This window comes from Cinclus cinclus, chromosome 6 (genome assembly GCF_963662255.1).
Source record: "Cinclus cinclus chromosome 6, bCinCin1.1, whole genome shotgun sequence".
Classification (NCBI taxonomy): domain Eukaryota; kingdom Metazoa; phylum Chordata; class Aves; order Passeriformes; family Cinclidae; genus Cinclus; species Cinclus cinclus.
The window spans coordinates 26,559,315-26,584,327 of NC_085051.1; the positions used below are offsets into that span (position 1 = coordinate 26,559,315).

General features: G+C 39.0%; 1 protein-coding gene across 1 annotated transcript; it reads left to right on the plus strand.

Annotated features, from left to right (window-relative positions):
* The first annotated feature begins 83 nt into the window (after positions 1-83).
* On the plus strand, positions 84-23,195 carry GANC (glucosidase alpha, neutral C). The gene is made up of 24 exons (XM_062494625.1): positions 84-209; positions 1,240-1,302; positions 2,428-2,536; positions 3,066-3,193; positions 3,715-3,897; positions 4,719-4,764; positions 6,125-6,191; positions 7,530-7,626; positions 8,227-8,407; positions 9,267-9,420; positions 9,806-10,041; positions 11,010-11,136; positions 12,058-12,137; positions 13,014-13,157; positions 13,386-13,482; positions 13,865-13,966; positions 14,452-14,695; positions 16,391-16,455; positions 16,957-17,033; positions 17,656-17,730; positions 18,146-18,259; positions 18,749-18,861; positions 20,319-20,422; positions 21,287-23,195. The coding sequence occupies exons 1-24, from the start codon at positions 181-183 to the stop codon at positions 21,394-21,396; spliced, it is 2,745 nt and encodes a 914-aa protein (XP_062350609.1). The 5' UTR covers positions 84-180; the 3' UTR covers positions 21,397-23,195.
* The last annotated feature ends 1,818 nt before the right edge of the window (positions 23,196-25,013 follow it).

Here is a 25,013-nt window from a genome sequence, read left to right on the forward strand (position 1 = left end):
GCCACCGCCGCGCTGGCCGCGCCTCTTCCGCTCCCCGCGGACGGACGCGGCGGCCGTGGGCGGAGCCGCCCGCGGGTGTCACTCGCCGGCCCGGTCGCAGCTGAGGCCCGTGGCGTTCCCGGCTGTCGCGGCCGGTCGCCACCCCTTTTCTCCGCGGGCGTCGCTCGGGGCGGCTCCGCCATGGAGGCGGGGACGCCGGGAGGAGTCAGGTAACGCCGCCTGAGATACGGTCCTCGGCCGGCGCTCTCCTCGCCCCCGCTGTTGCCGGGGGGGCTCCGCCGGTTTCCGCGGGGAGCGGCGGGGTGCGGACCCGGCCCCATCCCGCGGGTCGGGGTCGGGGCCGGGGGGCGGGCGTGCGGGGCCGTACCGGTGCTGGCCTCGCCGCCCTGCCCGGGCACTGCCTTCCAGGGCTCGTTCGGGCCGCGCCGTGTTCCGTGCGCCAACAGAGGCACGCGAACTTGGAGCAAAACCCGAAGGGATGTACGTGTCTTCAAGCAAAAATGGGAAGGGCTAAGTGATCTAAACGGTGACTGTGAGATCTCGAATAATAATCCAGGACTTGTAATTGTGACTGAGCCTCAGTGGGTGCCGTCTGCATTTCCTATGTTGCATGTATATAATTAATAAGTATTAACTAATACCTTATTCCCTTCCATCTGTGCCTCAACCCAGCATGATCTGGGAAATATTTTGATGATAGACATTACTGGCAGCCCACTTTCTTTCAGGCAAATAAAAAATTTACCGTTATCTAATAAATCTAAAGGTTACTTCAAGCCTAAAGATAACAGAGCTGTCAGCAGGATCATCGGAAGCCTCCCTCCTTTGTCAGTCCCACCGAACGTTGAAGAAATGGGTGCAGGATTTCTTCTTTTCTGCCAGTCCTCCCCATTTCTCCATTCATATTACTGGAAAATAATAATTACTGTAATGACTGCAGAGGGAGGTCTGGCTTCAAAATGCAAACCCGTAAGAATTCAGCTATGCTGAAATTCACCTCTGTTAGCTGTACAAGATTTCAGAGTTTTAAAGGAAATGGTTCAACGTGAAATTGAATGTGTAAGAAACTCTTCTCATCTCTAAACACAGCAGCTCAAGGTCCATCACATTTTGTGTTGGACCAGAGTTTTCTGCATTGTCTTTATTCCTGACCCTTCTTGAAAAGGACCCCCATTATCTGATCATTCAGCAGATGTTTGATGGACACATTTAGACACCTTCTGTATCTGCTCTTTTTAGTATCCAAGATGAGGCTGTGGACAAAAGCAACTTTAAGAAATGCAACCAGATTGCTTTTTACAGGTATGGTGAATTGTAGTGTGGTGGTTATTTTTAAACTACTAATAGTAAAAGATACAAGAAGTAGTTGCTCATTGACTTTTATTCACAGCAAGTCTGCTACTTTCAGGATTTGTCTTTCAGAGGTGAGCATTCTACTTACCTATCAGCAAGCAATAATCAGCAGACTTTAAAATGTGTAATCTTACACCCAGAATGTCTTCTGTTAATGTTCAAAATGATCAGTCCTCTCATCTGACAAAGCCCCAGCACTATTTGAATTATAAGTGCACTCAGATGCAGGTTGTTCTCTTGACATGGATGTGTCTTAACTATCTGTGGTTCAAAGCAGCAGAACACTCCATAGAAATCATTAGTCTGTGACAATAGCATGTGTGACTACAGTCCTGTTGAGCAAGTACCTTGGCTGTCCAATCTAAATTCTAGCTCACTAGTCCCTTAAAGCTAAGTTTATGCTAAGTCATATTTCTCATCCCATTTCTAACTGTGTTCTAGACCTTTATATTCCCTCCGTTGTGTTCTTTCATGTACGGACTGAAAGAAATGATTGCCCATAGCTACACCAATTAGTCACTGACATATTTGGTTTATTAATGAAGAAGTTTTGTCTTTAAGGTAGCCTGCAAGACACTTATCTTCAAATAGTTCATAAAATCTGGGCTTGGCACAGAGAGTTCTAAAAACAGTTGAAAGAGCCTTTTTTTTTCAGGATTTCTGACCTAAAAACATTATCAGGGTCAAAAGCTGTAGTCAAAACTCTGTAGTCATCAGACTTAGTGAGAGACAATTTCCTTGGTGTGTATTTGGAGGTTACAAATTACAAACACACACTGTTTCATCACCCCAGGATCTAGAAGGTGTTCATTGGGGAGTTACAGTGATATATGACAGAAAACAAAAAGAGAGTATTCAACTGGAATTTTAGGGATAAATGAATGAACAGTAATGTAACTGTACAGCTAAGAACTGTATTCCTTCCAATTCCTCTTGACTTGAAGTGCTAATAATTGTCTTTGAAAAAATTCAATACAAAATTATTAAGTAAACATTTCTAACAATATTATGTCCCTCTGTATGATATAAGCTACCAGAACTGGGGAGACCAAAGATAATTTTCTCTTTTGACAGGCGTCAGAAACTTCTACATCCTGGAAAATCTTTGTATCGAGTGTTGTTGGATTCAGTCACACTAAGTGATGAGGGTGTCAAATTCCAAATCATTCATGAGGAGAATAAGGTGAGATACCACCTTGCATAAGAAGGTGCTTACAGAAGGAGCAGTGAATATTGTCAACAAGACTGATAATATTTGTAGGCTTTCAGATGCTTCAGTGATAGATATTGGAGAGATAATGCAAACTATCCACCTAAATTTGTCCCTACTAATCAGCATTTAACTTAAAAAAAAAAAATGATGGCTTTACTAAACAAAAGAGACTTCCGAACAGAACACTTTTTATCTGAAAAATATTTTAAATTCAGAGTTTTCTCCGCTATTTCAAAATAAGTTCTTTTTCTGTAATGCTAAATATCAGATGCTTGAAGACAGAGTTCACTTAAAAGGCATTGCTTCTTCAAAAGGGTGAACTAGAGTTAGCTGGTGTAAATTCGTATGGATGATGATTTTTACTCTCAACAATAGCAAAGAACATTAAATCAGGAAGCAGGCACGTTTTGGTTTTTTCCAGACAGTAAGTGTTTGATAATGCCGTGTTAAAAATAAGTATTTTTTATCCTTAGGAGTTTATCTGTTTGTTTGCTCACAGGTTCTTCTACAAGTAGAAATTTATGAAATAGAAGGTAATATTTTCAGGCTTAAAATTGATGAGGCATCTCCTCTCACAGCAAGATACAAAGTTCCTGATGTTCTTGTAAAGGAGCCTACCACTCAGAGGTAAGTGATGGGTGATTGAAGTGATGATGATTTAGCTCCTCAATGTTTTATACAGCTTCCTCCTTTATATTACGGTACAGTTGTCTATCTACAATATAAAGTTGTTACAGGAAGAGAAAACAAAAATACGTGTGGTTAATTTACTTTCAAAAAATCATGTTAAATACACAGGAGAAAGTTTTATCTTACACATAAAAAGTCTGAGCCTGATTGTTTGACCCGATCAGAAAATAGCCTACTTCTTACAATGTAAAATTTTTACCTAAGGCAATACCTGTTAGCATGAAAGGAATGCAAGCTCTGGATAGTTTTCATGGCAGCTCTGTAGCCACTTTTTGCACTATGCAATGAACCCTGAGCACAGCATGTATTTCTGGCCTTCTTTGGCTCAACATTAGCCTTGAGGTTTGTGTAATGTATGCAGATATTCTTAGCCCATCTTTTGTATCAGTTGTTATTTAGTTACAGTGGATTTCATGTGCTGCTGATTAATATAAAACTTGTTGCTCTTCATTTGCCAGACTGTTCATATCCCACAAGGAGGCAGGTATTTTGGTACTGTCAAGTGTTAATGAGGACTACAAACTTCAAGTCACAGCAAACCCCTTCCAAGTTGAGCTGCAGTCCAAGGGTGAAACTGTTATGAGCATGAATTCCAATGGGTTGTTGTATTTTGAGCACCTACAACCACCTCCCAGTGACAGGTACAGCATTTGTCTATCACTTCATTGTATATAGTGGTTGTGCTGTAGCTGAAGATAAACAATTCTATGGAATTGCAATTTCTAAAAGCTCTTATGCCCTGAAACATGACTTCTCTTTTACTTTATAAGTACAGTGAACACAAGTGGAAGTTTTAACAAACAAATTCTATATCAATTAGCTGCAGACTGCTTTAATCCCTTGTAGCAGCCACGTGCAAAAGGTAATCTCATTTAATGGCCAGTTCTGCAAAACACTAAAGTATCCTGATTCTCCTTTTTCTTTCTTCGGAATGAGTGATGGTAGTATGATGAGGTTATTAGTTTCATACTTTTTCTCACTAAATTTACTCTTGAAGTAGGTGTTATTCACTGGAAGTTAAGTTTTGTTCAACTTGCAGTGTGCCGTCTAGTTGCAAGATGTCATAGGTTAATCACACTGCAAAGTGCTGGAAGGATGAGAATCCTCAGTGCTGGACATGTGATGATTAAAATATGGGCATAGCAAGCTTCTCTCTTGTGGAGTATCATTTTGAACATCAAAATTAACAGAGAATAGCAGAATGATAAAGATGTGAGGATCTTCTGGACAGGTAAAATGCTGATGCAGATAGAAATAAACATGTAAGGCCAAGAAGTCAACCTAACTCAAGTACTGAGTGAAGGTTATTTTGAGGTATTGAATATTAAAATGATATGCAAGTTTGCACCAAAAGTCTTACATAATGTATAAAGCAATGCATGGTGGTATTTTATGTTTCTGTTTGAAGTCCTTGCTTATGCCGACAATAAACTTATTATTTCTATGTATTTATTTTCACTAGAAAACCTACAGCACAAAATGAGGAGGCAGCAAGTGATTCCTCTAAGGTAACCCATATTTACTGCAATTCCCGCAGGAATGTTTTGTAAAAGAAAATTAAATTACATGTCCATTTTGCCCTATCGTATATTTACAAATACAGTCTAACCACTTTCAAAAAGGACCTGGTATAATGTAGTGAGATATTTTACAAATTCATAGTTGAGGTAAGGTTTATGTCTTCTACCATGTCTCTAGAAGGCATTAGTCAGGTTGATTTAGCACAAAAATGGTTTAACTTCTATAGCCTTTTTTTTATTAATTTATTTCTCTTTTGTTCTCTTATTTGATCTGGAGTGGATGTGTAAAAAGTAGCTTTGTGGGGGTATTTGTAATTTTCAAATTTGCTATTCATTGCAAAGAGAGTTTCAAAACAGCAAGACCTTTTTTATAACAGTCAAAATATGTCTCCACATACATTCAGGCTTAATACAGAAATAAAATTCTCCCTTAAAATAGACCAGGTCCTGGCAGTGAATAGAGCCACATAGCAGTTTTCCCAGGAGGCTGAGCTGTGTCTGTGATATAATTTTAGCCTCCTGCAGATGGCTGCTTACTCTGCTATCCTGTTATAAATGGCAGGAGCTGTGCTGCCTTCAGCATACCTATATTTGAGCTCTGATTTCTGCCAGGGAAGTCATATAGCTGCAAGAGCCCACGTCCACTTATTGTGGGATGAATGTAGAAAAGAAAACTAGGGAAGACACTGCAAGAAGTGTAAATTCTATAACAATGAATGACAGGACACAAGTAGGTTGAAAGCATCAGTTACAGGCACTCTAGAGTGTCTGAAGAGCTTTATCTGTTGTCTGACCTTTACTGTTTGGGGGGTTTCTGTTTGCATGTTTTTTTCTGTTTAGTTCTACCCATGTATTTAATAAATTTATTCAACATCAAGAAGAAACACATTTTTCACAGTAAGAATAATCACTCACTGAAACAACCTTCTCAGGGATGTGGCATAGTCCCTATCATGGCAGGTTTTCAAGATTTGTTTGGACAGGCTGCTAGATAATCTCATCAAAGCTCCCTTTACCATTAAAGGGTGGACCAGGTAATCTTTTGAGGTCCCTTCCAAACTAGACTATTCTGTCATTCTCTGATTCTGTCCAAGACCTCAGATATTACTTTTATGCTTTAGCAGACTACTTGTGTACAACATATGCACATCAGTTCTTCAGTGTAAATTCCTGGAGCTGAATCTGATTTGTGTTTTGGATATAGTCATATTAGCCATATGCAGCCAAAAAAAAAAAAAACAAACAAAAAAACCCCAGTATAAATCTCATGTGAATAAATATATTTTTCTTAGAAATACATGATGTGAGCAGTTTCATTTGCTAGGCTTAGATATTTCTATTTGTACAGGAAAAGGAAGAGGATCTAGGTCTCTGGCAAGAGAAATTTGGCAGTTTCTTAGACATCAAAGCTCATGGTAAGTCTGCTTTTCTGTTGCCTTAACTTTGTTTTAATCAGAAATCAGTGATGGGTAACAGTTTGACAAGTACTTTGCAAATACTCATTGGCTTTCTGTTTAGGAGGGAACACATTAAATGTGACCCATTTCATCAACTCACTGTTTGCCATTTCTGAAACAGCATTAACACTGTCTGCATTGTCTCACTTTACATATATATATTGTATATAATACAGTATTTCCTTTTTTTCTTTCTTTTTATTTTAGTATTAGTACATAACATTGACTTCACCTGTAGTTTATTCTTGTGACATATCAGAAATCATGATATCTAAGCATTAATAATTGTCTTAATGAACTTTAATTAGTAAACTTTTTGAAGTGTGGACTAAAAAAGGAAATACTGAGCAATCTTAAGTGATAAAGACAATGGTTATAGACACCTGAGAGCGGAAGCTCAAATACAGTTTAAATTATAAGTTACCAAAATATATGAAGATCTGCTGTCCATCCTGCTGTATTCTGTATTAATTAAGTTGGTTAGCTTTGTCCATTACCATTATCATGCAGACTTTTATAGCAACCAGCACTACTCAGCAGCTACAGTAGGAAGAGGGAAGTCTGAAAGTAATTTCTTTTGGTGACAGAAACCTCCTCAGTTCACAGTGAAGACAAGAGAGGGCAAGAAGCTGTTGTCCTTGTTGTTCACAGTATTTCTCGTGTCTTAGGCCAGCATCGTGATTTTCTGTTGTCTGTGTGCGAGGAATAAGGTCCATGTGGTCAGATTCTGATCCTGAAGCTGCTGCTTGGCAGTCTGCAGGATCTCTGGTTGCCTGCCAAAAGTTGCTCTGGATTCAGGAGTGTGACAGGATGATATCACTGGTAGGGACTCTTATGCATGCAACTCCCCTGACTGAGGCTGAAGAGAAGACCAGTGGGAAACAGACAATTCAGATTTTGAAGTCCACTGTGCTGCAGAGTTTGGCTTTTTAATTTTTTTTTTCTATCCCAGGTAGTGGGATAGAAACAGGAGACAATTTTAAGCAGTTTCACTACCAAATAATGAAGTGACCCATGATTACATGGATTTGAGGATTTTTTTTCTGTTAAAGTGATTAATTTTATCTTGTTAAGAAGTTCAAAATCAGAAGAAATACAATGAAATCTTTTTCAAACATTACCTCTATAGAACAGAAGTAATAATGTAAGTGAAGTTGAAAGGAAGCATTAAAGAGTTGATTGTTGAAACATTAAAATATATTTTCTTTTGGCTTATCCAGTTAGGTTGCTCTGCTTTATTCCTTTCAGATAAGCCTAAGAACTGTGTGTTCTCATAATTTAATATTCTTTTCACAGGTCCTACTTCTGTAGGTGTGGACTTCTCTTTACGTGGATATGAACATGTTTATGGAATACCACAACACACAGAAACACTTCTTCTCAAAAACACCAGGTAAAGGTGTCAAGGTGTCAGGTTGCTAGTGAATGCAGTGTTTTTTGTTTTGTTTTTTTTAAAGAGAGCTATAACATTGTATTAATAATTTAATGCAGAGAAGAATTTGAGATATGTATATTATATAGTGTGTATTTTAGTTTAATGATACAGCAAACTGAATTGTAGCCCCTATCCATATGGAGTAAGACGTTCTGCTTTCCCTAGTGTGCAATTTCATTAATGGCCCTTTCTGTTCTCTCCTGATTTTCCATGCAGTTATTTTCTGACTTGCAGGATTGGTCATGTTTTACAGAACTCACAAAAGAGCAATTTTGTGAGAGGATGGGAGAGTTCAGAAATAATATTTAAGGATTTAAAGCAAACACACAGCAGTCTCACTGGCGTTTACAAAGATCTTGTTTGCTTCAGATAGTGAGGACCAAAGCAAAGAAGCAGTAATCTAGGCAGTCCACATTTCAGCTCTGGATGCTAAACAGAAGACCAGAACACAGACCACTCATGAAGTATTCAGCAGGTTTAGTGGGACAGCAGTAGAGTTAAAACTAGCCTAGTGCAAGGTGCTTACATGTAACAAACACATCTGTTTGTTTGTCCTAGTGATGGTGATGCCTACCGGCTTTATAATTTGGATATTTTCGGCCACAAGATACATGACAAAATAGGCATTTATGGTTCAGTACCCCTTCTCTTAGCACACAAGCCTAAAAGAACTTCAGGGATCTTCTGGCTGAACTCTTCAGAAACACTGGTGGATATTAGTACAAAGGCAATAGCTGAGGTGAGAGTTATTCACTTTCCTCAGAATTAAATAACAAAAGAAAACACTTCAGGATGGGGCCAACAGGAAAATAACACTATTGGAGATTTATCTTTTGCTCACTAATGAAGAATTTTCAGTCTCTTCCTCCTGTCCTCCTTATTGCTAAATTTGTTGTATTAAACTAAAAGAGCAAAGAGATGAATCCTTTCAAGAGCCAAGTTATAGGTCTTGTATCTTAACAGGAGGAGGCAGAGAGAAAATACACAATAAAAATTTGCACAGATGGATGTAAAAGGCAGAAAAAATGGACAAAAATCATGACATTCACTTGGAATTGAGAAATTATTTTATGAATGTTTAAATTCTAGGAATTGCCACAGATTTCTGCTTGAAATGCAGAAATGAGCAGGCTCATTCTTCTGTGGAATGTAATTAACCTTGAAGAAACACAAACTGTTCAGGAAAGGAACTCACTCTTGAAACACGAGCATATAAATTCTGTTAAAAATTGAAACAATGACAAAAAAGTATATCTTGCTTTTCCAGCACTGCATTATTTGGATAATTTTTTAATTTTTTTTTTTTTTAGCTTATGATATAGATATTATTCAAAGACCCTACGGAAAATTCATGGTCTTTAATTATGGAAATGCTTTAATTATTTTACCCATTTTTTTTCTCATTTCCTTTTACTCTACTGTGTATAAGTGTATGCAAGGTAAAAGATTTGCGAAGGATATATAACAAACATTCAGTGTGTATTCCTAATACCTGTCAGGTACATGTTAGTGAATTTTGTGTGTTTCCCTATTTGCTCCTTCACTGAATTTTTTTTGGTAGAAAGAGATTCAGGCTTACCTTGTTTTTTTTTTCTAAGCACACTCCATCCAGATCTGCTGCAGAGACTGCTAAGCAGAGAGCAGTGCCTCTGACTGACGTACGCTGGATGTCAGAAAGTGGAATCATTGATGTTTTCCTGCTGACGGGACCCACTGCATTTGATATCTTCAAGCAATTTGCACAACTGACAGGTACTAACTCACACAATTGGAGTCAGAATGGCACACTTACCCAGGAGATTCTCTGAGGAGCATGCTGTACCCAAGAGTGGGTCAATATTTACTTAGCCCATTGTGTGCAGGCAGCCAGTTGTTCCCAAACTGCAGTGTGTAGATCAAAGGCTCCTGCTGTGTGAAGACAGGCCTCTATCCTTGTTTTCCCTAGCATTCACAGCTGGTCAAACTTGGCTCTAACTGAGAAACCAGCATAATCACTGCTACCTGACACTGCACCCTTAGATGAAGAGGTGAAACACAGGGGGCTAGAACCACCAGTCATTGTCAAGACAGGCCACCTTATAATGTGGAAAGACTGAATTTATTGACAGTTTTACCTTCATTCATATACTCTTTCTAGGCACTCAAGCCTTGCCCCCACTTTTTTCTCTGGGCTACCATCAATGCAGGTGGAATTATGAAGATGAGCAAGATGTCAGGGCAGTGGATGCTGGCTTTGATGCACATGACATTCCTTATGATGTCATATGGCTGGATATAGAGCACACAGATGGCAAGAGGTATTTTACCTGGGACAAACAGAAATTCCAGAACCCCAGAAAAATGCAAGAACATCTCAGGAAGAAAAAACGCAAGGTAAATAATATTGCGGATAGAAAGAAAAGTTTTCTCTATAGTGTGAATCTACCGAATCTAGCTTTAAGCAGGGTACTTCAGATACTGTAAACAGGTGAACTACAACAGAATAAATTAGACTGTGTTGCCATCTGCTGATATTTCCAGCATGCAAGCTATCTAGTTTAATTTCAGTTCTTCATACCATTTTGCTATTTAGTAGTTTGTTCTGTATCCTGACAATCTAGCTAAATTTGACCCATGTGAAACTGTCTTACAGAAGCAGCTTGGTGCTGACACTGATGAATGCAGCAGAAAATTTTTCTCCTTAACATGAGCTTTCACCATTAGTAGTTGCTTCAGCTTTTCTTCGCATTTCTGTATTTCTGTATTTCTGTTTTAACAGCTAAAATATTTCCTTTGAACTTACTGAGTAGAATTGCTTATTGCTTGATCGTTGCCAAAGGTCAATGAACAGGGGATTGTTGAAATAGCTTTCAAGTTTTATAATCTCTCAACTGGAGCTATAGTACCTTCTTAGCTCTGCAGCAAAGCAACAGAGTGTAACTGCAAAATGCAATACCTGTTGCTGTTGTATACTACACAAACTAAAATGAATTTAAATGTCTTAAGGCATATGATTTTAAGCAGGCACATGAACACGGAAGTCAGATATTTTCCCATTCACAGAACACAGCAGTGAATTAAACATAATGTTTTTAGGGGTTGGGATAATTGCTTTTATCTGAAACAATGGGTTCTGTCATTTATTTCAGAGGGGTGAGTTCATGCACTCCTTGTAAATTCAGGTCCTGTATATATGTCTAACACAGTATATAAAAAACGTGGTATCTGCTTTTTAAAACTAGGGACAGCCCTCTTCTTTATCTGAGTTGAAGTCATTCTCTGCCTTTCATCAAAGTGAACTCTTACTGTTTTATTAAGCACAGCTGATGTTAATGATGTGTTTTATTTTCTTACCCTGGCAGCTTGTGGTCATCGTAGATCCTCATATTAAGGTTGATCCCTCATATACCCTGTATGCACAGGCAAAAGAAAAGGGGTATTTTGTGAAAGACAGAAATGGGAAAGATTTTGAGGGCATCTGTTGGCCAGGTAAAAAAACACTCTGTCTTTACATTTTCAGCTGTTTATTTTAAAATATTTGCAGAATAGTTTAATTTGGATCCATGGAAGCAGAATTAAATTATTGTATTCCTTGCATTTGTTATTAATAATTATAATAATAATTTAAAATTAATATAATTTATAATAATGGGAGGGTTGGTATAATCATGTCCTGATTGCCTCAGCTGTACAGATTGTCTCTGTTATATCTATTGGATCTGCACATCCCAGTGCTTAGAACTGAAAGAGTTGGATTTATTGATGAGAGCTGCCATTCCTCTTCCCAACTTGTCTCGGACACACAAATGCAGTCCGGTCTGTTGCAGTGAGTGCAGCTTGTAGGCTGGATAAAATGTAGGGAGCCCTGATCCTGAAGACTTTGATTCAATAATAATACTGTGATTTGACATACTGCATTTCATGAGAATAGCTCATTGCAGGGAGGCAAAGGAGGTTGTCTCCCTTCTTTATGGACAGGAAGCCCACAGTCCTTGCAAAGGAATAATTACAGGAAAATCAAGGACATATTATAACTTCTAGTAGCATGGCAGGATGTAGTTATTGAGGTTCTCATGACAGTTTTCTGTTTGAGCTCAGAATACCAGCAGTGTTGTCTTTCCCTGACTACTTGTTCACATGTGAACATATTTCAAACTGCTAGCAGTCATCCTTAAATGGTACTGAGCTTCAGACCTCCTGAATCTAAGTGTGTTGACCTTCACAACATGGTAAGGAGTGTACTGAATTCCAAGTCAGCCTGGAATTTGCTCTTGAGCTTTAATTTCAGAAAAAATAGCAGCTACATTATTGCTGCCCATGGAAGCCATTGTAGCTTTAGGCCATTGTATTTAGGTGCAAAGACAATATTCTTAAAATCAGGTAAATAATTGGGATCTCCCACATCCACAGGTTCCTCTTGTTACCTGGATTTCACCAATCCTGAAGTGCGAAAATGGTATGCAGATCAATTTGCCTTCAAAACATACAAGGTTTGTATTTATTTGCTCTAATCTACATACTCCAGAAAGCCTGAAAAGGGAGAAGAGAGAAAATATTGTCTAAGCAAGTTATTGGCCTTTGTAGCTTATTATTGTAGTGTTGACGAAAATATCTTGATAAGCTGAAGTACCACAGAAGGGTTTTCTCCCTGGATTTATCTACACTAAGTCAGTTGGAACCCATATGCCAACAGTGAACATGCACACTTAGTTGGAGCAGTAGAAGGGATGAACTGCAGGCATTTCAAGAACCCATAATATAAAACAGCTGCTGTTATTCCAGCCTTTACTACCATGATAGCACATAAGGAGTGATGTGGGAGTGCACTCTCACAGCTCAGTCACTTCATCCTGACCTTCTTACCTAGTGCTGAAAGTGTCTGTGTGACCATTGCTGCATACCTCCAGTTCTCTTCACCCTGCTCCAAAATTCTGATTTCCAGTAGAGTTGTTGAAATCAATTCCCTAGTAGACATACATAGTAAATATTTCCCATGCTGCTTTTTTTCTCCAGCTTCCACCTCTGGCCTTCTCTGTTTTTTCCACATGGCTGTTTTATACTTCTCTTTTCTATGCCTCTTTTCCTTCACCAGAAAGCAGGAATAGCAAGTGCCTACTGAGTTTTGTAAGAATTGCAAAGATCAATTGGGCTTGCAGGCAGCAGCTACCCTGACTAGAAGGGCCTCTAAGAGGGATGAGATGAATGACTGGGGGCTTTCAAGTGACCTGAGAAGTGTAATTACTAAGTCTTGCTTTTGCGCTGCTCTTTTTACTCATACCACAGACTGGCCTGACACCCACTTGAGATAAACACTCAAAGTCACAGGGTTGGCTCTGTCATGATCTAATTGCAACCTTGTGTCACAGGCATCCACTAATATCCTCTTTGTGTGGAATGATATGAATGAGCCTTCAGTCTTCAAGGGGGCAGAACTAACAATGCAGAAAGATGCCGTGCACTACAACAACTGGGAGCATCGGGAAGTACACAACCTCTACGGATTCTACCAGGTAGAGTATCTGGATACACAAACTCATGGACTATGTGTCATGTGGTACTTCATACAACAGTAGGTGTTCTATAACCTTCATGAAGTCCTGAAACTCTGCTGGATATTGCAGTATGTGAAATAAGCTGTGATTGGTCACAAGAAAACGTGCCATCATCTGTGCCTTACTACCATAATAATGTAAATTGCATTGGTTTGTTTTCCTGACTTTTCTATTCATAATTTTCAGCAAATGGCAACTGCAGAAGGACTCATCAGACGTTCTTCAGGAAAAGAGAGACCATTTGTCCTCGCACGATCTTTCTTTGCTGGATCACAGAAGTATGGTAAGTAAGGATCAGCTGGGCACATTTCTTGCTGCTTTGTTCTGTTAAGTTTGATGGATAGGAGTCTAGAGAGGACAGAAACCGTCTTAGAAATACTGATGTGATAAGCTCATAAGAGTGCAAGTGATTAAAAAAATCAGGAAACACTGGCAAGGTGTGTATGAGTCAAAGGTAGAACACCAGCCTCTGTCCTGTGACAAGCCAATATCTGCTCTTATTGCCTCTTTCAGGAGCATGCATGTCTAAAGAAAAAAAAAAGGGTGCAATGTACAGGAATTCCAAAATAGTTCATGATTATTCTTGTCTTCTTTCCTTAACTGCAAGCATAAACTGAGATATACATTCAATTTTTCTGCATAATGCTGAAAATGGGTATTTCCAGGGGCAGTGTGGACTGGAGACAACACAGCAGAGTGGAGTTACTTGAAAATATCCATTCCAATGCTTCTTACCATCAACATGGCAGGGATTTCATTCTGTGGAGGTAATGTGTTTCTCACTGTGCATAAATGGTGCCACCAAGCTTGTATTCCCAAGGTAGACTTCAACACAACAGTGGAAAGCTCAACAGCTCTGTGCATTTCCAGGTGGTTTCACAGATTAGTCTGGTTTCAGAAGCCTGAAACCTGGCTCTCACAATCATGTCTTCACTAATTTTTGTGCAGTGTTTGTGTCCCATCTGGACCAGCAGGCCTCAGGTGGTGTTCTGTTCACAGCATTGCTGTGACAGTCCTCTGTCCCTGGGAACGTCACTCACTTAGACTTCAAAACCTCTCTTGAGATTTTTTTTTCCAGAGCATAACTTGTTGCACCAGGTTTTTTACTCTTGTTTGGACAAGTAGCTGCCCAACAGAACAAACTGTGAAATGCATGGATTTATACACTTGGAATATTTGTTAGAGGAGAGCTTCACATTTTCCAGAGCAGTCTCCAAAACTGTGTATTTTTATTTGTCTGCGCAATATCTAGCTGATGTGGGAGGGTTTATTGGAGATCCAGAACCAGAGTTACTTGTTCGCTGGTATCAGGCAGGAGCCTACCAGCCCTTCTTCAGAGGTCACTCTAACATGGAGAGCAAACGGCGCGAACCGTGGCTCTTTGGGGAGAAGAACACCCAGATCATCAGGAGAGCCATTAGAGAGCGCTACGTCCTCCTGCCCTACTTATACACTCTGTTCTATCGGGCACACACGGCGGCTGAACCGGTCATGAGGTAAGAGCATGAGTCATGAGGCCTGGAACGTTTCTGCAGGAGCTTACTTGGAGAAGGGAAGTTAAATTACCACCTCTTAATTTTGTAGTTACTTATTTGACTATTAAAAGGGAGAAAAACGCACAAAAGTTCTAATACTGAATTCTCTTTTCATGCATTCTGCAAGCTTTGCTAGGGCTCTCAGAGGAAAACTGTTTTGAGTTGTTTCCCAAATGACACCTGGAACACACTAATTCAATGAATGCATTGCAGTCTTTAAAGTTTCTAAAGTAGTCTGACTTCAGACTTTTCATCATGATAAAGACCAAGACGTAGTAGTCCAACCAGTACATAAAACAGTGCTTAATGGACCCTGAATTTGTTGACCTAGAAATATAAATGCCATTTTTCCTCTCATGAAAAGATTTGTTCCTACTTAATTGTTATTGTTATAAAATCCTATTTCATATTAATAGTTTTTCTTCTTTTTTTCTGCAGTATTCCTTATTTCTTTTAGTAGAGAATTTAATAATCTAGAACAGAAATGAAATTAGAAAATAAATTATTTTTTTCTGTTGCTCTCTAACCTCTTAAAAATGTACCTCTATGGAACTGAATGTAGCATTTCTTTCAGGAGGAGATGAATGTTATTAATCTCCCTGATATAGATTATAATCTGTGTGCTTGCAGTTGCCCTAGAACTGTTCTTTTGCACACATTTACCTTTATATTTTGTTGTGCAGATACATGTCATAAGTTTTAAAAACACAAAGGTCTTTTTGACAAGGGTTGAGTCATTTGAGTTATGAAGATAATTTGCATTACAGACATAGTGTGTCTGTCTGCACGTATATGCACCTGTTTTATGCACTGACATAGACTGGGTTTCTGTCTTTCTTGAAATGAAGCTTTTGTTGACATGTGAACTGCCCACAGGATTAAATCACACTTCCATTGTGTTAAGTTTGCTGCAGTAGGTACAGAATTAGAGAGGAAGTGTATTTTTCTCACTGAGACAAGCAGAATGGAAAGTGTGTCTGATGAGCAAGGACATGAGCCGCAGGGCTGCAGTGAGCAAGTGGATGCCTGTGAGTGAGCGGGTGAGCCAGGCTTTTGTGTAAGGAAAACCAGACCCTCTCTCTTAACAAGCTGTTATTGTCATAATCTCTTAAACTTCAAATATACAACTCCTGTTCTGTGACCAGATGGCTATTACACTACCAGTTTTTGAGAAAGACTGAAAATGAGCTTCTGCTGCAGGTTTTTCAGGCGTGGCCAGGAGAAGACTTAATATAAAAGCAGCAGGGAGCTGTTAAGAACAGGAAGGATTCTGCTGCAGGGACTAGCTCATGAGGGGCCAGAATTGCTGGTAGACTGGGACACAAAGGCTCATTCATATGTCCTTTGATAGAAGGAAGGTAGATGTAGTACAAAGTTGTAAGGAAGAAGGCAGAAGGGAAGAAAACAAGGCCACAGATGTAGAGATAGGTATACTGGAGTATCTTAACCCATGCTGTACTGGGGACCCACAGCAGTGACTCAAAGGGGCACTTGGAGTAACTGACACAAAAGATGTCCTTGCCTTATCTTCAGTTCTTGATAACTGTGCCTTGTAAAGACAGGGAGAAAGTAGAGCCTGAAAATGCCAGAAGGACTTGAACAGGTTGATTGGAGAGGAAAAAGGTAACTGAGTTCCATTATCTTTCTTTTCTACAGGTCTGTCTGGATAGAGTTTCCAGGGGAAATTGAAACTTTTGATGTGGAAAATGAGTACATGCTGGGTGAGCAGTGTCTTATTCTCTGGAATTTGATTTAAATATTTTTGAGGTGTGGCATGACAAAAAGGAAACATAAAAATGCTGCCCAAGACTTAAGAAAAAATATATAATTTAATACAGAACTTGAGACCTCTTTAAGGGACCTAGTTTTAACAGCACTTTGAAAAAAGAGTACATGGGAGATGCAAAAACTCAGTTATATCTCACTAATCACTTTGAAAAAACATGATTGGTTTTGACCTGAAACATCAAGTTCAGTGGAGCAGCTAAGATCACAGTCTGCTTCAAAAATGGCAGTAGTAAACAAACATGATTGGTTTTTACTGTGGTATGGCTGACTGCTGAAGTCAGTCAGCATCAGCCCACTACATAGGCCTTTTCTTCAGTAGAAAGTCAACCTAAGCATATGACATGCCCAGGCAAGCTCCTGAAATGGCTGTGGGCTAAAATGGGCTGTGGTCTCAGGGCCTTGAGGACCATAGCCATGTTTATATTTTTCTCTAGGAAATGCTTTGTTGGTGCATCCAGTCACAGAGAAAGAGGCCAAGACAGTGACAGTTCTGTTTCCAGGGTCAGAGGAGGCAAGTATGTATATGAATTGCTCAGCTGTTCAGCCCAAAGAAGTGCTTTATGCAGAAACCTTCCAGCTCCCCATCTAATAACTGCTTAGCACTGCTGCTGTGGCAACTCTTGGCTGGCCATGCTGTGCCACTCTGAACCCTTCCTTCCATCCTGATGCCTTGATTGCTTGGCTCACAGTAAATTTACTTTTTTGTTTTTCCAAGAGCTGCTGCACAAATTTCAAGTCACCTACAGTTTAAATCTCCCTGTGTTTCATCAATCACCATCAAACATCTTCCCTACCCCATCAATATACTTTTCTCATGTATTTCTCTTTCAGTTGAACTTCTTTAAAAAGTGTTTCAATGTTTTTCACTTCCAGGTTCTTTAAGACATACAAGACATTGTGCAGACAGTTCTACATTAAACTGTAGAAAGGGTCCGATTACTTTTGTGCTTCAGAAATGATAATTTACTCTTTTCATCCAGAAAGTAATTAATTTTAAAAATAAATGCCTTTTCTTGCATATCAAATAGATTGTTTGGAATAGTGACAGGTTAGGGCAGGAAAAGTAACTGCATCAGCAGAGGGAACAGATCTTGCCATATGTGTCATGCTCATTCTATTTTCATGTTTTCTAGATTTGGTATGATTTCAGAAAATTTAAGCGAATGGAAGATGCAGGCACAGTGAAGATCCCAGTAACACTGGAGAATGTATGTTTTTGTTTTAAAATGCTACTTTCATGGAGCAGAAAAAAACCCCAAGCTTATGTTTTGTCAATATTCAGAACCAGAAAGTGACAGTTCTACTTCCTTGTAGAAATGTAATATAAAGTAGCTTTTGTATAAAAGTCCCATCTCCTTTACTTTTAGATTGAACACTGCTGTGTCCTGGTGGTGAAGTGAGGTGATGCAAGGGTTGATTTTCCAAGGAAAATTATTTTGTTTATATACATACAGAAGGTTACTACTGTTCCCATTGTTAGCTGAATAATTTTCTTTATATATTTGTGGTTAAAGTTCATTTCTAAGTTTTGAGCCAACTTTTCTTGTCTCTGATCCTTATTAAAATTAAAATTACATTAGCACAGTATGGGAACCTTTCTGCCTTGGCTTTGTGTTTTTGTAGATTCCTGTTTTCCAGCGGGGGGGCACTGTGATACCACTGAAGACCACAGCTGGAAAATCCACTGAATGGATGACAGATATTTCTTATGAACTCCACGTGGCCTTAGACATAGAGGTACTCTGAAATAGTGTTCTATTTTTACAAAGATGTCTTCTACTCTAGCTGATCTTTGTAGGCCCTTGCTACCTGTTAAATCAGCACAATGGCTCTTCTCTACTTGTGTTGTTTGAAGGAACTCAAACCTCTCCCCCACTATCCCCTCGGAGCACAGCAGAACATTTTTCTGACTATTTTCAGCCCTTTCCTAGTCCCTTGGAGGAAGGAGCAGAGAATGAGCAGACCACAAACTTCCTCTTGGCCACAGAGAGGGAACTTCCTTCAACTGTCTTGCTAATAAAGAGGTGACAGGTGGCACCTGCATCAGTTTACAAAACCAGGATGTCCAGCACTCTCAAATCTGGATTGCCTGAGCCTTCCAGGGATACAAGTTGCTAAAAAAAAAATAAACACTTTCAATATGAAGCATAACATATAGTGAGACGGTTTCATTATTCAACACTAGAAGCTGCTGTTAATTTGTGCTCTGTCTGGTTTGTTTCACAGGCCTGTGCCATAGGTGAGCTCTACGTAGATGATGGGCATTCATTTCAATATCTCCACAAGAAACAGTTCCTGTACCGGAAATTCACTTTCCACAAGAACATTCTCTCTTCCAGGTAACAGTAATTATGGACAACAGCCACCAACACACTGTCACTGGAAATGCCTGTTCTAGTTTGTGAGGCCTTCTTGCAAGTGTAGCAGTATTAGTCTCATCTATTGCTTAGTGAAGTCCAAGAGTGTGCAGAGGTACAGTGTTCTACATAAGTCTGAAGGCAGTAACACATGAAATACTGAGCCGTCTCATATTGTTTCAGTTAAGTCAAACTAGAGATTCTGCAGATTGACACAAATATGAAGTCCTTAGAAACAGTAAAACCTATCAGAGAGACAAAAAAGATAAATTGGGAGATTTGCAAGTAGGCAACAGCTGAAGTGTTTATATTTTCTAAGATTTGTTTTCTAGAAGAGAAAATGGAGGGAGAGTGGTCAGTCACTGGAACATGTTTCCCAGGGAACTGGTCAAGGCATTAAGCCTTTCCTCAAAGCACGTCTGGACGATGATCCGAGCCACATGGTTTAATTTTAGGTAGTCCTTCAAGAAGCAGGGAGTTGGGCTTGATTCTTATATGTTCCTTCCAACCTGAGATATTCACTGCTTTTATCTGGGAACCAAAACCACACCTTTGCCGTCTCCCAAAGTGACCAATAAATTCACCATATATATTAGCATGAAGAAAAGCACTTGAAAGGAGACACAAGGGGATACCACCTGCAAAGGCTCAGTGACAAAGCCTAAAAGCCAAAGAGATTCTTAGCTGCTTGTAAGGAAAGAAATGCCAAATATGTCACTCTAACACTTTTACTATTGAGGTATGTTGCACGGAGGGCTGTGTAGTGCATAAATGGTGATTCTACAGGTGTTTTTTAGTCCTTCAAGCTTCAAAAATATGCAGGAGTTGGTCCTAAAGCTACAAAATTTAACACAGAGCAAAACTAGTTTAGCCTGTATAATGTGGTTAAAAGCATACTTCATATCTCTTTATTTGGAGTATGAAACTGAAAAGCTTAAAAATTCAGGATGAGAAAGGAAAAACATTGCTAAATTGCTAGCAAATCTAGAAGTTGGGAAAAAGTAATTTTGAGATGAGTGATATAACATTCATTTAAAAATTACATTTTGATTTAAAGTTTTTTAAAGCTTTTTAATAAAAAATTAGTTACAAAATTAAACATAATTTTGTCTCAGATTGAAATATCTTACTTGAAAAAAATGTTAAAATTAGCTTTACGAGTTGTAACTACTGCTTTCTGAAAATCCAGACATTTTCTGGTTCTCAAAGGCATAGCTTCTCAAACTGTTTTTCTTCTGACTGCGAAATCTGATACGCAGTGAAAAAATCAGCTGAAAATGGGGAAAAGTTTTACTGGATTTTACAAGAAAGGTAAATAGAGGAAAGGAAACCAGTATAGGGAACTTTCAGGATGAGACCAAAGTAATAATATTTGTGTGACACTGAACTTACACTGATGGAAATAAACTGATGTATATTAAATAATTTTCTTTTTTCAGCTGCATAGATGAAAGCGGACAATACCACACTACGTGTGTAGTTGAACGGGTGATAATTTTGGGATTTGGAAAGCAACCCTTTCTTGTGACAGCCAGTTCTAAGGGTAATGAATTGAATCCTATTTTACAACAATTTTTTGAAATTCTCTTGCTCTTCTGCCCTTCACTAGAGGTGTCAAACTGACAGGTCTGCAAAGGAAGTGTTACAGAATAGGAAGCCTCTTTTGTTTACTTTGCTTTGCTTCTTTGTTTTGATATTAAGGACAGAATTTAGTGAAAGGAACCAGCTAATACTACATGCAGAGCTGAAGACCACTGACTTTGAAAGATGATAAAGACATCAGTAAAAGTGGTTTGGAATGAACACGTTCAGACAACATTGTCCTGCACAGATCATGAGCAGATGCAGCACTTTGAAGGCCCATTTGCTCAGGTCTGTCAACCTGCATAGTCTAGACCAGGAAATTTGCAGACAAACCCAGATTAACTCTTCTGTTTCCATGCTCATCCAGAAGCTCTGGAGCTCCTGACTATATGGGGATCTCTAGAAGTTGCAAGGTATCCGATATGGATAGACAGTAGCATCTACAGAAAGGGCTTACGATTTCTGATTGCTTTCCAAGCGTGTCCCTTCACTTTGAAAGTCACGGGGAAATGGACTTTTTGCCTCTACCTGTCAAGGGTGCTTGGAGGAACACACCCGTGCAGAAACCAGGGTTATTTTTACAGAAAAATCCTTGAGTAGTTACATAGCTTAAAAGATCAGAAAAAAAAGGAACAGTTACTTTCTTATTCCACTGCATTCTTAATGTGTATGCTGGGAAGATCTGACTTCTATTTGTTTTTTAATCAATCCTTTCCACCAGTGGCAGGGACAGTCGGAACTAAGAACTGTAGAGAGTCATGTGTAATTATGTTTGAGAAGGATTCGTCTTAAATTAAATAGAAAACTCTCTTATCCTGTTCAGATGGGAAGAAAAAAGAAGTGGTTTTCATGTATGATACGAAGACCTCTGCACTAACACTGGAAAACTTAGCCCTGAGTGTTGATGCTGACTGGGAGATCTGTATCAGCTGAAAGGAAAGCAACTTCTTCAGAGAAACCATTCATTGAGAGGATGAGAAGAAATTAACTGGGAGGACATCAGATGTTCATTTGAATCCAATTAAATCAACATATATTTTCCACCAACACACCCAAACTAACATGTCTTAAAACTTTTCTTTTGAAGCACAGATTTGGACTTGGGTAACTTTTCTGTTCAGCAAAAGGAATAGCACTAGAATTGTATCTTTGGGGAAATAAGCTAAATACTATTTGCATTAGGCTAGCTTCAGTTAGGCATTAAGCTTCAGTTCTGCCTTCACTTACAATAAAAAACTGTGAGTTGATGGCATGAGATTGTGGTTTGTTGGCACAGGCCTTAATGTAAGTATTTGAAAACACCACCATTCAGAGACTGGAGTACATGAGGAGCTCTGGGCCACTTCAACAAGCAGCATCAGCTGATATGACAGACACAGAGTTTATCACCAGAGTTCTGCCTGCCAGCTGCCTTCTGAAAACAAGCACAGAAGGAGCCAGCCAGTGTGATCACAGAAACTTCTGCTTTCCTGTTCTTATGACAATGCGAAATTACAGCTCTGTACAGGAAAGCAAACAGCAGGCTCGCTGAACAGCTCAGGCACTGGAGGTGAGGGTTGGGTAGCTTGTGCTAGTCAGTTGTGCAATAGTAGAAGACAGTAATGTGCTGGTGCAGAAGGCTCCCTAACAGCCAGCTGTGAAACTTCAATTTCAAAATGCACAGGTCCTCATAGGTGCAGTACTGGCTTAGGATAGCAGCTGTACTCACACAAAAACATTTTCCATGTTATTGCTCCCCTCCATCTGCAAGTACTACTTAAAAAAAAAGTTTTCTGTTAGGAAAGAATTGGCAGTGATGATTGAACATCATTGATTAAAGCCAGCCCAGTGAAGGAGCTATATTTTTCCACATCTTCCAAGTCCTGCCAAGTTTTGGCTTCCTTTACACAAGATTAGACATGTCAGTTTTTAGAATCTGGCTGAGATTTGAGCTAGGCATTTATGAAGCAAATTCTAATTTTAATGGGATTAATTCTGCTTTAGGCATCCCACTTTATGCTTATTTCTCATTTCTGTTGCAACTCAGCCTATTGTTCCCTTGCCTTCTTTACCCACCATCTCTGCAAACAGAACTGGAGTGTTTTGATGCTTGCTTTGCTTGCAAAACAGAGATATCCTAAGTCCCACATTCACTACATCCTGCCTGTTCCCTCAGACTTTTCTGTATTAGGCATCTCTTGTCACAGGCTTCCATTGCTTCGCAGGGTTTGTTTACCCTTTCCACTTGCTACCATTGTCAGCTATATTATTTTGAAACCAGTTCTGTTTTGAGTCAACATGCCATCAGTTGAGTTTCTCATTTTTCTGGATTTCTAGTTAATTTAATTTCTTTCAGTAAGATAAGGAAATACTTTCTAAAAACATCAACAAATTAACTTGTAGGAAACGAGGATGGTCACCATTTTTGCCAGCTAAAGGTAACATAGCATTACTAATCCCCCTGACATTCCCACCTGTTGCTGTTTGTACTCTGCAGGGCAGATTTCTGGGAAGATCAAGCATGAGAGTAATCTGTTCTTGACTACTCAAGCATAGTCTGTTCCCCACCAGAGCCTTAGCTTCCTTTTTTTTTTTTTTTTTATTCTGCAGAGCTGTTTGTTAGCACCTTCCAGGAGACTGTGAGCCTCCACTCCAGGAACTGGCAGCATAAATACTGCTGTGCTTTATGCAAATGTGTTAATCCAGGTAGAACAGTAGCAAATTAAGCTTTTACATCTATGAAAAGAGAGACAGACCCTATTTTTCTATCAATTTCTACTCTTTGATTGGTGATTTCTTATTATGTTTAAGCATAGCACTGTTTCTGACAGGATACATTTACTGTCTTGGGTAATTTAATGAAATATTTTAACTGCTGTTTCTCAAATTGGAAAGTGAAATAAAGTAATAATGAAGCAAGTTGCATGCCTTTTTTCTTCCAATCTTCTTTCTACTGTTAATCACTAGGTGAGTGTTCTTCCAAGGGTATCTGGTTAAAGTGAACGACTTGCTTTTATTCTCTGGCCCTCAGTAAGACATCTGCACCATAGTAAGTGCTCATGGGTCAAATTTTCAGTGGTATAAAGTTCCTAATATCTGTGGAATTCAGTAGCAATTACTTGTTGAAAATCTTAGCAGTAATGCCTTTAGATCTGATAAATTTCAAAGAATATGATTTACATTGCTGCTTGTAGTAACTCACGTATTTTCCCACATATTTATGCCATAAATTAAGAAAAAAATTTTTAGTGTATCTTTACAAAAGAAATAGTTTAGTTCCATTAGTGAGAACAACTGGAGAGAAAACTTCATACAAATTAAACAGCAATATTAACATTTTAGGTTAATTAACTAGAGATTAGTTCATTGTTACTGTCTGAACAGGTCAGCTATTTGGGTACTTCTGCTTGCAGTAAATTCCATCAAATACAGAATTTAATTCCTGAGAATTTGTTTTGCTGTTTGTATTAGACAGCACATCTATTCTCCTCTATGGAAAATTGCATTTCTTTAAAGACACTGTCTTATACTAGCAACTCCTGTAAAAAAAGACCAAAAACCCTACATAACAAACCCATCTGTCCACTAAGAAATAAGAAAAGGAGAAATTGTATTTTAAACAGGTGTAACTCCTAAACACTCCTAAAGAGCAGCATTAGCATAGAAGTGAGAAGTCCTTTCAGAAAAGGGAATGAAATCTTGAAATCAGAAGACAGAGCTAACAAAACCTCTGGACAAGAGATACGATACATTAAAATGCAATTGAAAAAAAAAAAAAACAGAAAATTTGGCAATGGAGTGACTACAACCAAATGGACCAAGATAAAATAAGGGGCAGTGGAAAGCACAAAATCTTGCCAAAATTACTCCAAATAAAATACTGAAATCAAGGAAGAAAGGTAAAAGAGTGTAAAGAAGATGCTAAGGAAATGAAATGCTTAAAGAAAAAAAAAAGGGAAAATTCTGAAATCCAGTGAAAACACTAAAAGTGAATGGGATGGTAAAAAGTGCAAGGAAATGGATTGAAGCTTGCCCAAATAATCCTCATTGAAATAGCAAGATTTCATTCCCTTTCCTGAAAGTTAATTCTGCCATTCCATATGCAGGCACTAGCTCATCTGCTAGCTCTAGCAGCAGCATCAGGTCATACCCTGGCACTTTCTGACCTTCTCAATTAAAAAAAAAGAAGCAACAAAAAAACCCCAACCCACTGCTAATCATTTACATGCTCCTCTTCAGCAGCCCACGGAGAGTTTCTCAAATGTCATGCCCCTACAATTCTTCCATAAACAGAGCTCTTTATATGAGCTATATATTGGGCATTGCTATATGGGGCAGGAAGGGAGAATACGAGAGAAAAAAACATATGCACAGGCGGCAAAATTAGCACTTTGCTGAGCTGTGCAGTGGAAGGCCCTTGCATCTCACCATTTGTGTATCCTGCAAAGGGTGACATGTGGCTCTGCCAAGCTGTCCTGCAGTGTAGTGTCAAGTATGAGATCTGCAATCCCTGCATCTAAATGTAATCTGGCAGTCATCAATTCTGCATCTGAAGAACCCATCCTAAAGCC

Bases quoted from the DNA above. Each gene is read 5' to 3' on its own strand.
- GANC (XM_062494625.1), top strand. From the start codon at position 181: ATGGAGGCGGGGACGCCGGGAGGAGTCAG. The intron at 11,137-12,057 runs GTAAAAAAACAC...CCACATCCACAG, and splicing joins TGAGGGCATCTGTTGGCCAG to GTTCCTCTTGTTACCTGGAT. The intron at 20,423-21,286 runs GTAATGAATTGA...TATCCTGTTCAG, and splicing joins TGTGACAGCCAGTTCTAAGG to ATGGGAAGAAAAAAGAAGTG.